Source organism: Ranitomeya variabilis, chromosome 3 (assembly GCF_051348905.1).
Source record: "Ranitomeya variabilis isolate aRanVar5 chromosome 3, aRanVar5.hap1, whole genome shotgun sequence".
Lineage (NCBI taxonomy): Eukaryota > Metazoa > Chordata > Amphibia > Anura > Dendrobatidae > Ranitomeya > Ranitomeya variabilis.
Window position 1 is genome coordinate 36,550,107 of NC_135234.1, and position 14,420 is coordinate 36,564,526.

The following is a 14,420-nucleotide window of genomic DNA, read 5'->3' on the forward strand; positions in this document are numbered from 1 at the left end:
ACTCCCCAATTTTACTGTCCGTGCCCTCCATCAGATTTCTTGCAACTAGCTGCAGTGATCTAATGACATTCTTCATATGAAGAAATCAGGAGACCTGCACAAGACACCAGCGACCAATGAGGATCTGTGGGGTCTGGCAAGGAAGCATGGTTTTTTGTTTTTCAATTTTACGAGACAACAGGCCCATTAGGGGTGGTCTTCATATAGAAGCTACCTTTCACTGTATCAAGAGGTTTTCCCAGTGGCAGAATCTATGAGTAGTGGGGTCTGGTAGGAAAGTGTTTTTTTTTTTTAATTAGGGGACCGCCATGGGTCCACTAGCGGCCAAGTTCTAGAGCTCATCCTTACGAGAAGTTTCTTTATATCAGGATTTGCACCTTTTGCCACAAACATTACACATTTTCATAGGTCTCCATTAGAATCGCATCTAGCACTAATCGTCACCCATCATAGTACAAGAGGAAAGGGCAAAAGTACCAAGATGGGAAGCCACAATGGTCTAGAAAAAGTTAAGACGAGTGACCTCTGGGAGAGGTTCTAGCATACAGAAAGACAGCTGTCCCAGCAACTGATGGAAATAAGAAATGGCTACTATGAAAAACATTTTAGTGGGGGGAGGGGAGTTTTTGGACATATTACAGTAAAAGGATCATTCATGTATGTAATACAGAGCTTTAAATAACTGCCGCTCGCTCCTGCTATAATGACGCCTTCGTAATGACTTCTCCCCGTGAAGACGAGGTAACTATAGAAACATTTTAATTTTCGGTATATTTAATATGGATACATCAACATAACAAGTCAATCAGTCCCTCCTACCCTTCGCATAAACAAGCCGCGCTCGCCCGCCGCTCAGAGAACGCCCTGAATGCTTTCCAGTCAAGTGGATTGAGCGTTATTGTGCCGTCTCTTTGGAAACAGGAGATTTTATTCACTAACGAATGATAAGGGAAGCCATTATTCACTCTATCAGTAAGCTGGGACTAAAGAAATGCTGCATGCAGGAAGAGCTGAGATTTTGGAGGATGTATCAGGTACTGTATTAATCCGGCACCAAATTAAACATTTTGGAGAATGTGCATGAGGGTCGTCTATGCTGTGAAGTGGTAAGCTTCATATTAAGCGTGCTGCAGACCGCACAGTCAGAGCAAAAAACAAAAATATATATCACAGCTAACCTGCTCCCTCTAGTGGTGCGCAGTGGAATTACCTAAAAAAAACTTTACAAAGTATTTCCATATACCGTATGTTTTTTTTTTTTTTCAGAATGATGTCAAAACACTAATTTTTCAAAATTTATCACAAAACACAATTAGTAGTAGTTTTAATAACTTCATATGTATCATAAGGTTATATATACTCAACATTGAAAGTTACCACCTATCTGCAGGATCGGTTAGAAGTTCCCAATAGATGGGAGCACACAAAAAAAAACAAGCACATAAGACCATTAGTCTACCCGGGAAAATCTAAGTCACTGGTCACTATGCCCTTACACAAACACCGATAGATACAAGTCTCCCCCCTCCCCAGGACACTTCTCAATCTCCAGAATGAGTCGAGAGATCTCAAAAGATTAAATCCAAAATTGAATGGACGCATCCTTAATTTTCTCCTCCTGTTCTGGTGATTCATTTTTTTTTCTGAAGATTGCTTCCTTCTAATCCCATATTACGCCACCTGCAGTACCACTTATCACCACAATTAGAGCCCACAGACAACAATGCAACAGCGCCTCCAGCTGTACAAACATTTGTATGCAAATCACAGTGAGCTGACCCAAATATGCAGGGTTATTTAGTTCTAAAAAATAAAACAAAACAAAACAAAACAAAACAAAAAAAAAAAAGCCTAAAACAGTGTAAAAAGCTGTCCAGGGGAGAGGGCCATGTGCCCTCAACATTGAGCCGGTCCCCTAGTAATTGTTAGGGGACACCAGCCTCATTAGAAGCTTTAGCGACATTGTACCTTTAAATCTAATGCAGCCACACAGTAATTGGTAACAGGAATGGCACATTTTACAGAGTGATGTGGTCGCAGATGATTTAAAGCAAGGTACAGTGCTGCTAAAGCGTAGGGCACCCTAATTAATTACAAGGATAACAAGTTTTCTTTACAACCACCAGGTGTTTTAGTGTCACTGTATCCTTAAATCTGCACCTGCAGGCTGTATGATCAATCTATAATACATTCACATGGGAGCAAAATGATGTGTGCATCTCAAGACACAACTGTTGGTTCCCACTGGTGAGAAATGAGGTACTGAGAAACATGGTACTGAGAAAAGTGAAGGGGCTGAATTGTGATAACCTGCAGGATGGGGCTGAGTGATGTTTTGCAAAATGGGGTTACATATAGAGGGGCTGAGGCTCCACTTCCTGCAGGATGGAGCTGAATATAAAGAGGCTGAACTGCGATGTCCTGCATGATGGGGCTGTATATAGAGGGGCTGAGAATCAAAGTCCTACAAGATTTGGCTGAATATAAAGGGGCTGAACTGTGATGTCCTGCGTGATGGATTTGTATATAGAGGGGCTGAGGATCGACTTACTGCAGGATGGGGCTGAACTGCGATGTCCTGCATGATAGGCCCGTGTATAGAGGGGCTGAGGATCGGCTTCCTGCAAGATGTGGCTGAATATAAAGGGGCTGAAATGAGATGTCCTGCATGATGGAGCTGAGGATTGACTTCCTGCAGGATGGGGCTGAATATGAAGGGGTTGAAATGCGATGTCCTGAATGATGGGGTTGTATATAGAGGGGCTGAGGATCGACTTCCTGCAGGATGAGACGGATATTAAAAGGGCTGAGGAGTAGAACTGTGCAAACTTCAGGTCTCCACTTATTCGGCAAGCTATAGCGCTTACCAAATAAGCTGCAGAGGGAACCCAGATACATGGAACGCACCGGCTGAGCAGCACGCAGCTGCATGTGTCGCGGCTTTGTCACTGTGACAGCACATGCATGGCCAGCCCAACACACAGGCTGTGTGATCTTATAGGTGATCATTGCAAGGGGATAAAATAATGTAAATCGGGGAGGAATGATTATACTATGGGGGGTGGATTTAAACTGCAGCAATTCTACATCCACCAAGAGGTACACAAGCCCCAGGCCCCCACCAAGAGGTACACAAGCCCCAGGCCTCCACCAAGAGGTACACAAGCCCCAGGCCTCCACCAAGAGGTACACAAGCCCCAGGCCTCCACCAAGAGGTACACAAGCCCCAGGCCTCCACCAAGAGGTACACAAGCCCCAGGCCTCCACCAAGAGGTACACAAGCCCCAGGCCTAGGGACGGCTTGTACCACTCAGGGGCCAAAGCTTTGGCATACTGCAGCCTGTAGGGCAAGCACAGACGACCCCCTGCAGCGGTCCTATAGGGGGTGACAGAAAGCGGTAATCTGATAATGTCTATTTTCCAGGAGGCATGAGACCAAAACCCACCTCGGCTGCTGGTGAAGGTGCTGTAGTCGCTGCCGTCAGCCTCGGATCGTCGGGGAGGCACTTCTTTCAGTGTCTGATTATCATCCAGATCGGGGCAGGTGCGGACAGTAAGGCACAATAAAGGTTTGCCCAGAAGGTGTCTCAGCATGGCAGAATTCAGATCCCGGGCTGTGGCTGAGTTGACCTCCATTATTTCATCTCCAATTTTGAGACCTTAAAAAAAAAAAAAAATTAAAATCATCAAGTCAATGGAGTTGGCCTGCAGTACCATACCCGGCCATGGGCAGGAGTGGCGCTGATAAATTCTTTACAATCATGTATGGAGGCACAACAACACTACAGTAGACTTCAATTATCACTTTTGGCATGCTGAGTATAAATTTAATATCTATATCCGACAGATTAACACTAAATAAAAATTAATTATATGAATACGTTTCCTTAAATTGCAATTCAATTTTTTTCTTCCTCTAATTTACCCCTTTAGGGAATTTAGCGGCCACATTTTTCAGGCACTATTCTACTAACCAACCAGTGGCTGCATCTCTCTGGCTCTGGAGGACCCAACACATCTCTGCATTACATAGATTGCCCATGGATTTTAATGGGCAATGTGCAATGCTTTATTTCTCATGTAGGGGCGCTGTAGAAGAAAAATGAACAATTGCCCCTGGGTTCCCATGCAGATTTCATGTTACCGTATATACTCGAGTATAAGCCGAGATTTTCAGCCCAAATTTTTGGGCTGAAAGTGCCCCCTCGGCTTATACTCGAGTCATGATCGGTGGTGGGGTCGGCGGGTGAGCACTGTCACATATTCACCTGCTTCCGGGGCTCCTGTCGCTCCCCCTGCACGTCCCACTGTCTCCGGGTGCCGCAGCCTCTTCCCCTGAGCGGTCACGTGGGACCGCTCATTAGAGAAATGAATAGGCTGCTCCACCTCCCATAGGGGCGGAGCCGCCTATTCATTTCTCTAATGAAGCGCTGCCGGTGACCGCTGATAGAGAAAGAGGCTGCGGCACCGAAGACAGGCAGGGGGAAGGAGCAGGACGCCGGGAGCAGGTAAGTATGTCATATTCACCTGTCCTCGTTCCAAACGCCGGGCGTCGCCATCTTCCCGGCGTCTCTCCGCTCTGACTGTTCAGGCAGAGGGCGTGATGACGCATATAGTGTGCGCGCCGCCCTCTGCCTGATCAGTCAGAGCGGAGAGACGCCGGGAAGATGGCGCCGAGGAGCTGCAAGCAAGACAGGTGAGTATGTGTTTTTTTTTTTTTTCTTTATTGCAGCAGCAGCAGCACAGCTATGGGGCAATAATGGACGGTGCAGAGCACTATATGGCACAGCTATGGGGCAACGGTGCAGAGCACTATATGGCACAGCTATGAGGCAACTGTGCAGAGCACTATATGGCAGAGCTATGGGGCAACGGTGCAGAGCACTATATGGCACAGCTATGGGGCAACGGTGCAGAGCACTATATGGCAGAGCTATGGGGCAACGGTGCAGAGCACTATATGGCACAGCTATGGGGCAACGGTGCAGAGCACTATATGGCACAGCTATGGGGCAACGGTGCAGAGCACTATATGGCAGAGCTATGGGGCAACGGTGCAGAGCACTATATGGCACAGCTATGGGGCAATGGTGCAGAGCACTATATGGCACAGCTATGAGGCAACTGTGCAGAGCACTATATGGCAGAGCTATGGGGCAACGGTGCAGAGCACTATATGGCACAGCTATGGGGCAACGGTGCAGAGCACTATATGGCAGAGCTATGGGGCAACGGTGCAGAGCACTATATGGCACAGCTATGGGGCAATGGTGCAGAGCACTATATGGCACAGCTATGAGGCAACTGTGCAGAGCACTATATGGCAGAGCTATGGGGCAACGGTGCAGAGCACTATATGGCACAGCTATGGGGCAACAGTGCAGAGCACTATATATATGGCACAGCTATGGGGCAACGGTGCAGAGCACTATATGGCACAGCTATGGGGCAACGGTGCAGAGCACTATATGGCAGAGCTATGGGGCAACGGTGCAGAGCACTATATGGCACAGCTATGGGGCAACGGTGCAGAGCACTATATGGCAGAGCTATGGGGCAACGGTGCAGAGCACTATATGGCACAGCTATGGGGCAATGGTGCAGAGCACTATATGGCACAGCTATGAGGCAACTGAGCAGAGCACTATATGGCAGAGCTATGGGGCAACGGTGCAGAGCACTATATGGCACAGCTATCTATGGAGCAACGGTGCAGAGCACTATATGGCACAGCTATGGGGCAACGGTGCAGAGCACTATATGGCACAGCTATGAGGCAACTGTGCAGAGCACTATATGGCACAGCTATGGGGCAATGGTGCAGAGCACTATATGGCACAGCTATGGGGCAACGGTGCAGAGCACTATATGGCACAGCTATGAGGCAACTGTGCAGAGCACTATATGGCAGAGCGATGGGGCAACGGTGCAGAGCACTATATGGCACAGCTATGGGGCAATGGTGCAGAGCACTATATGGCACAGCTATCTATGGAGCAACGGTGCAGAGCACTATATGGCACAGCTATGGGGCAACGGTGCAGAGCACTATATGTCACAGCTATGAGGCAACTGTGCAGAGCACTATATGGCAGAGCTATGGGACAACGGTGCAGAGCACTATATGGCACAGCTATGGGGCAATGGTGCAGAGCATTATATATATGGCACAGCTATCTATGGGGCAACGGTGCAGAGCATTGTATATATGGCACAGCTTTATGTGGAGTATCTATGGGGCCATAATGAACGGTGCAGAGCATTGTATATATGGCACAGCTTTATGTGGAGCATCTATGGGGCCATAATGAATGGTATGGAGTATCTATTTCTAATTTTGAAATTCACCGGTAGCTGCTGCATTTTCCACCCTAGGCTTATACTCGAGTCAATAAGTTTTCCCAGTTTTTTGTGGCAAAATTAGGGGGGTCGGCTTATACTCGGGTCGGCTTATACTCGAGTATATACGGTATTTCAGAGAGTCCTAGCAATAATACCTTCTGTGTCGGGTGCAGAATCGGACTCAGCAGCTGTGTTACATAGTCAACAACTGACTAACAGCAGCGACCGGAGCCATCTCTGATCACTGGCGCACAACTGGTTAGATGCCGCCGTCAGTCACTGACCGCAGCTTTTACATTAACCAGTTTCCAGTGGGCGCTCGAAACAATGCAGCAAAAACTATATAAACCCTCCTGAAAAACTCAGCGAAACGACTCAGGTCAAACCCTTACAAAGATCCCCTAACAATAAGCAGATCACAAAGTGTCTCCTGTTATGATCCTTAATGGCTGAGGTTCACAAATAGACCAGCAAGTGAATAAACTAAGGACGAGCTCTAGGGAGATGGTAACTGGACTGATCGCAAATCTAAACCTATCCAACACAACTAGAGGTAGCCGGTGAACGTGCCTAAAAAATTCCTAGACGTCTCGAGCCAGCCTGAGGAACTAGCCACCCCTAAAGAGAAAGAAAGACCTCGCTTGCCTCCAGAAAAATAATCCCCAAAGATATAGAAGCCCCCAACAAATATTAACGGTGAAGTAAGAAGGCGGCACATACATAGGGATGAAATCAGATTCAGCAAAAGAGGCCCACTAGTACTAGAAAGCAGAAAATAGAGCAGGGGTCTATGCGATCAATAAAAACCCTTACAAAATATCCATCCTGAGATTTCAAGAACCCACACACCCACTAACGGTGTGTGGGGAGAAACTCAGCCCACTAGAGCAACCAGCAAGCGAAGGCATTATATTTTAGCAAGCTGGACAAGAAAACATGATAAACACTGCTGATCAAAAAATGAGCAAACAAAACTTAGCTTGTCCTGGATGGACTGGGAGCAAGGTAGTCAGAAGGAATCTGAGTAGCACTGATTACATCGACAGCCGGCAACAAGTGGAAGTAAAACAGAGCTATATAGGAACCTCCCAGAGGGTAACGAACCAGCTGATAGCCAGAGACCAGCAGGATAACAGACAAAGCCACCAGGGGGAGCCCAAAGCAAAAGTCACACCATACCACCAGTGACCACAAGAGGGAGCCTGAAAACAAAGCTCACAACAGTACCCCCCCCCTTGAGGAGGGGTCACCGAACCCTCATGAAAACCACCAGGGCGATCAGGATGAGCCACATGGAAGGCACGAACCAAATCGGCCGCATGAACATCAGAGGCGACAACCCAAGAATTATCCTCCTGACCATAGCCCTTCCATTTAACCAAATACTGGAGCCTCCGTCTAGAAACACGAGAATCCAAGATCTTCTCCACCACGTATTCCAATTCTCCCTCAACCAGCACCGGGGCAGGAGGCTCAACCGGAGGAACCACAGGCACCACAAACCTCCGCAACAACGAGCGATGGAACACATTATGAATAGCAAATGATGCCGGGAGGTCCAAACGAAATGACACAGGGCCAAGAACTTCCAGAATCCTATAAGGACCGATAAACCGAGGCTTGAACTTAGGAGAGGAGACCTTCATAGGAACGAAGCGAGAAGACAACCACACCAAGTCCCCAACGCGAAGTCGGGGACCCACACAGCGACGGCGGTTGGCAAAGAGCTGAGACTTCTCTTGAGACAGCTTCAAATTGTCCACCACATGATTCCAAATCCGATACAACCTATCAACCACAACATCCACTCCAGGACAGTCAGAAGGCTCCACCTGACCCGAGGAAAAACGAGGATGAAACCCCGAATTACAAAAAAAAGGAGAAACCAAAGTAGCAGAACTAGCCCGATTATTAAGGGCAAACTCGGCCAACGGCAAAAAAGTAACCCAGTCGTCCTGATCAGCAGAAAGAAAACATCTTAAATAAGTCTCCAAGGTCTGATTAGTTCGCTCGGTTTGGCCATTCGTCTGAGGATGGAAGGCCGACGAAAAAGACAAATCAATGCCCAATTTAGCACAAAAGGTCCGCCAAAATCTAGACACAAACTGGGATCCTCTGTCAGAAACAATGTTCTCAGGAATCCCGTGCAAACGAACCACATTTTGAAAAAACAGTGGAACCAACTCGGAGGAGGAAGGCAACTTAGGCAAGAGCACCAAATGGACCATCTTAGAAAAATGATCACACACCACCCAGATGACAGACATTCTCTGAGAGACCGGGAGATCTGAAATAAAATCCATGGAAATGTGTGTCCAAGGCCTCTTCGGGACAGGCAAAGGTAACAGCAAACCACTGGCTCGAGAACAGCAAGGCTTAGCCCGAGCACAAATTCCACAAGACTGCACAAAGGAACGCACATCCCGCGACAAGGAAGGCCACCAAAAAGACCTGGCCACCAAGTCTCTGGTACCAAATATTCCAGGATGGCCCGCCAACACCGAAGAATGAACCTCGGAGATGACTCTGTTGGTCCATCTATCCGGGACAAACAGTCTCTCCGGTGGACAGCGATCAGGTCTATCCGCCTGAAACTCTTGCAGCACACGTCGCAAATCTGGGTAGATGGCAGACAAAATCACCCCTTCTCTAAGGATACCAGCCGGCTCTGAATCTCCAGGAGAGTCAGGCACAAAACTCCTAGAAAGAGCATCAGCCTTCACATTCTTCGAACCAGGCAGGTACGAAACCACGAAATCAAAACAAGAGAAAAACCAACAACCAACGAGCCTGTCTGGGATTCAGCCGCTTGGCCGACTCAAGGTAAATTAAATTCTTGTGATCAGTCAAGACCACCACACGATGCTTAGCTCCCTCGAGCCAATGTCGCCACTCCTCAAATGCCCACTTCATAGCCAACAACTCCCGATTACAGACATCATAATTCCGCTCGGCAGGCGAAAACTTTCTTGAAAAGAAAGCACATGGCTTCATCACAGAGTCATCGGAGCTTCTCTGCGACAAAACAGCCCCCGCTCCAATCTCGGAAGCATCAACCTCCACCTGGAAAGGAAGTGAGACATCTAGCTGACATAAGACCGGAGCCAAAGAAAACCGGCGCTTCAGCTCCCAAAAGGCCTCCACAGCCGCAGAGGACCAATTAGTCACATCAGAACCTTTCTTGGTCAAATCCGTCAAAGGCTTAACAACACCAGAAAAATTAGCTATGAAGCGACGGTAAAAATTAGCAAAACCCAAGAACTTCTGAAGACTCTTAACAGATGTAGGCTGCGTCCAGTCATGAATAGCCTGAACCTTGACTGGGTCCATCTCAATAGTAGAAGGAGAAAAAATGAAACCTAAAAAAGAAATCTTCTGGACTCCAAAAAGACATTTTGAGCCCTTCACAAATAAAGCATTGTCACGCAGGACCTGAAAGACCATCCTGACATGCTTAACATGAGACTCCCAATCATCCGAAAAAAACAGAATATCATCCAGATACACAATCATAAACTTATCCAGATATTCACGGAAGATGTCATGCATAAAGGACTGAAAGACTGAAGGAGCATTAGAAAGTCCAAAAGGCATCACCAGGTACTCAAAATGGCCTTCAGGCGTATTAAATGCAGTTTTCCATTCATCACCCTGTTTTATACGCACAAGGTTATACGCACCACGAAGATCTATCTTGGTGAACCAACTAGACCCCCTAATGCGAGCAAACAAATCAGTTAACAATGGCAAAGGATACTGAAATGTGACCGTGATTTTATTCAAAAGGCGATAATCAATACAAGGTCTCAGGGAACCATCCTTCTTAGCCACAAAAAAGAATCCTGCACCAAGAGGGGAGGAGGATGGGCGAATATGTCCCTTCTCCAAAGACTCCTTTATATAACTCCGCATGGCAGCATGCTCCGGCACAGATAAATTGAAAAGTCGTCCCTTAGGAAACTTACTACCAGGAATCAAATTTATAGCACAATCACAGTCCCTATGAGGAGGTAGAGAATTGAGTTTGGGCTCCTCAAATACATCCTGGTAATCTGACAAAAACGTAGGGACTTCAGAAGGAGTGGACGAAGCAATTGACACCACAGGAGCGTCGCCATGAATTCCCTGACAACCCCAACTTGACACAGACATTGCTTTCCAATCCAGGACTGGATTATGAGTCTGCAACCATGGTAGACCCAACACGACGACATCATGCAAATTATGCAGTACAAGAAAGCGTATCACCTCCTGATTAACAGGAGTCATGCACATGGTCACTTGTGTCCAGTACTGAGGTCTATTCGTAGCCAATGGTGTAGAGTCAATTCCCCTTAGTGGAATAGGGAATTTTAAAGGCTCCAAATCAAAACCACAGCGCCTGGCAAATGACAAATCCATCAGACTCAGGGCAGCACCTGAATCTACAAACAAAGGCATTAACCGGGTAAGATGACAGGGAACAAATCAGGGTAACAGACAAAATGAACTTAGGCTGTAAAGTACCAATGGTGACAGATTTATCAACCTTTTTTTTGCGCTTAGAGCATGCTGAGATAACATGAGCTGAGTCACCACAGTAAAAGCACAACCCATTTTGCCGTCTATAATTTTGCCGTTCACTTCTGGTCAGAATTCTGTCACATTGCATAGATTCAGGTGTCTGTTCAGAAGACACCGCCAAATGGTGCACAGGTTTGCCCTCCCGCAACCGCCGATCAATCTGAATGGCCAGAGTCATTGACTCATTCAGACCTGCAGGCGTAGGGAACCCCACCATGACATTCTTAATGGCTTCAGAAAGACCTTCTCTGAAATTAGCAGCCAGGGCACACTCATTCCACTGAGTAAGCACTGACCATTTCCGAAATTTCTGACAATACACCTCTGCTTCATCTTGCCCCTGCGAGAGGGCCAACAACGCTTTTTCAGCCTGGTTCTCAAGATTAGGTTCCTCATAGAGCAATCCAAGGGCCAGAAAAAACACATCTACACTAAGCAATGCAGGATCCCCTGGCGCCAATGCGAAGGCCCAATCTTGAGGGTCACCGCGCAAAAAGGAAATTATAATCTTAACTTGCTGAACGGCATCACCAGAGGAACGAGGTTTCAAAGAAAGAAACAACTTACAATTGTTCTTAAAATTCAGGAACCTAGATCTATCTCCAGAAAACAACTCCGGAATAGGTATTCTAGGCTCAGACATAGGACTGTGAACAACAAAATCCTGAATACTTTGAACCCTAGCAGCAAGATGATCCAGACTGGAAGCCAAGCTCTGGACATCCATGTCAGCAGCTGAACTCAGAGCCACACCAAGATTAAGAGGAGGAGAGAAGCTAGACACAGCAGCTAGACACAGGGCAACAAAAAGAAAAAAAAAAAAAAAAAAATTTCTCAAGGCTTCTTTTCTCCTGCTTCTGCCATGCAATTAACACTTTGAAGGCCGGCTGTACTGTTATGATCCTTAATGGCTGAGGATTACAAATAGACTAGCAAGTGAATAAACTAAGGACGAGCTCTAGGGAGATGGTAACTGGACTGATCGCAAATCTAAACCTATCCAACACAACTAGAGGTAGCCGGTGAACGTGCCTAAAAAATTCCTAGACGTCTCGAGCCAGCCTGAGGAACTAGCTACCCCTAAAGAGAAAGAAAGACCTCGCTTGCCTCCAGAAAAATAATCCCCAAAGATATAGAAGCCCCCAACAAATATTAACGGTGAAGTAAGAAGGCGGCACATACATAGGGATGAAATCAGATTCAGCAAAAGAGGCCCACTAGTACTAGAAAGCAGAAAATAGAGCAGGGGTCTATGCGATCAATAAAAACCCTTACAAAATATCCATCCTGAGATTTCAAGAACCCACACACCCACTAACGGTGTGTGGGGAGAAACTCAGCCCACTAGAGCAACCAGCAAGCGAAGGCATTACATTTTAGCAAGCTGGACAAGAAAACATGATAAACACTGCTGATCAAAAAATGAGCAAACAAAACTTAGCTTATCCTGGATGGACTGGGAGCAAGGTAGTCAGAAGGAATCTGAGTAGCACTGATTACATCGACAGCCGGCAACAAGTGGAAGTAAAACAGAGCTATATAGGAACCTCCCAGAGGGTAACGAACCAGCTGATAGCCAGAGACCAGCAGGATAACAGACAAAGCCACCAGGGGGAGCCCAAAGCAAAAGTCACACCATACCACCAGTGACCACAAGAGGGAGCCTGAAAACAGAGCTCACAACAGTCTCCCTACCAAGTCCCCTGTGATCATCTGCAATGTTTGGGGAGACCTGGCAATAAGTGTTCAATTTCCCTATAGCGCCCCCACAGGGGAAAGTATTACACACCGCCCATTCTCATCACCAGCATGCCTGTGTAACGCAGCACAGGACAAGTCCTCCAGAGAGCAGGACGCTTCCTGTAACTGGTCTGCACAATGGCTCCTGATCAGGACACCCCATAGAGACACAGAACTCCCCAAAAGGACGTCTGAAGACTGTTCCAGAACCTGGACAAAGCATTGAAGAAATGCAAATCTGCTCATAGAGAATCTGTCGTCCTTGTTATTTTTAGCACATTTCATTCTGCGTCTCATCCCCAAAAACAGTAGCAGAGAGGCCGCTACTTCTCGCAGATTTGCTTCTCAGCCCATTGTAAATTCCTTGGCAAAGTCTCAAGTAATTTCGATTTATGATAATGAGAGAGGAAGAATCTGAAATAGACTTGTCAGATTTACCCAGTGCTAACAATGGGACAGATGGAAAGTGTCCAGAGAGCAGCATTGTCATGTTATTCTTCCTGTACAGGAAAAATATCCCCTCACTGACTGCACACAAAGCTTTCCACTCTTCATATATGACTGGAAATGCATGGGTGAAGGCTCCGAACCATGAATAAAAGTTAGTTAACTTCACAAAGTCTGAATTACTGATCCCGAGTTAAATCCTGTATTATACTCCAGAGCTGCACTCACTATTCTGCTGGTGCAGTCACTGTGTACATACATTACTGATCCTGAGATACATCCTATATTATACCCCACAGCTGCACTCACTATTCTGCTGGTGCAGTCACTGTGTACATACATTACTGATCCTGAGTTACCTCCTGTATTATACTCCAGAGCTGCACTCACTATTCTGCTGGTGCAGTCACTGTGTACATATATTACATTACTGATCCTGAGTTACATCCTGTATTATACCCCAGAGCTGCACTCACTATTCTGCTGGTGCAGTCACTGTGTACATACATTACATTACTGATCCTGAGTTACATTCTGTACTATACTCCAGAGCTGCACTCACTATTCTGCTGGTGCAGTCACTGTGTACATACATTACATTACTGATCCTGAGTTACATCCTGTATTATACTCCAGAGCTGCACTCACTATTCTGCTGGTGCAGTCACTGTGTACATACATTACTGATCCTGAGTTACATCCCGTATTATATCCCAGAGCTGCACTCACTATTCTGCTGGTGCAGTCACTGTGTACATACATTACTGATCCTGAGTTACCTCCTGTATTATACTCCAGAGCTGCAGTCACTATTCTGCTGGTGCAGTCACTGTGTACATATATTACATTACTGATCCTGAGTTACATCCTGTATTATACCCCAGAGCTGCACTCACTATTCTGCTGGTGCAGTCACTGTGTACATACATTACATTACTGATCCTGAGTTACATTCTGTACTATACTCCAGAGCTGCACTCACTATTCTGCTGGTGCAGTCACTGTGTACATACATTACATTACTGATCCTGAGTTACATCCTGTATTATACTCCAGAGCTGCACTCACTATTCTGCTGGTGCAGTCACTGTGTACATACATTACTGATCCTGAGTTACATCCCGTATTATATCCCAGAGCTGCACTCACTATTCTGCTGGTGCAGTCACTGTGTACATACATTACTGATCCTGAGTTACATCCCGTATTATATCCCAGAGCTGCACTCACTATTCTGCTGGTGCAGTCACTGTGTACATACATTACTGATCCTGAGTTACCTCCTGTATTATACTCCAGAGCTGCACTCACTATTCTGCTGGTGCAGT

General features: G+C 46.5%; 1 protein-coding gene across 5 annotated transcripts in view; it reads right to left on the reverse strand.

The window, feature by feature from the left end:
• Nucleotides 1-14,420, reverse strand: part of TIAM1 (TIAM Rac1 associated GEF 1) — a 263,811-nt gene that overhangs the window by 50,980 nt on the left and 198,411 nt on the right. For all 5 annotated transcript variants that reach the window (XM_077293967.1, XM_077293963.1, XM_077293964.1 and 2 more), the window contains one exon: nt 3,447-3,659. In XM_077293967.1, coding sequence (XP_077150082.1) covers nt 3,447-3,659 — 213 coding nt within the window. The remainder of the gene's footprint in view (nt 1-3,446; nt 3,660-14,420) is intronic.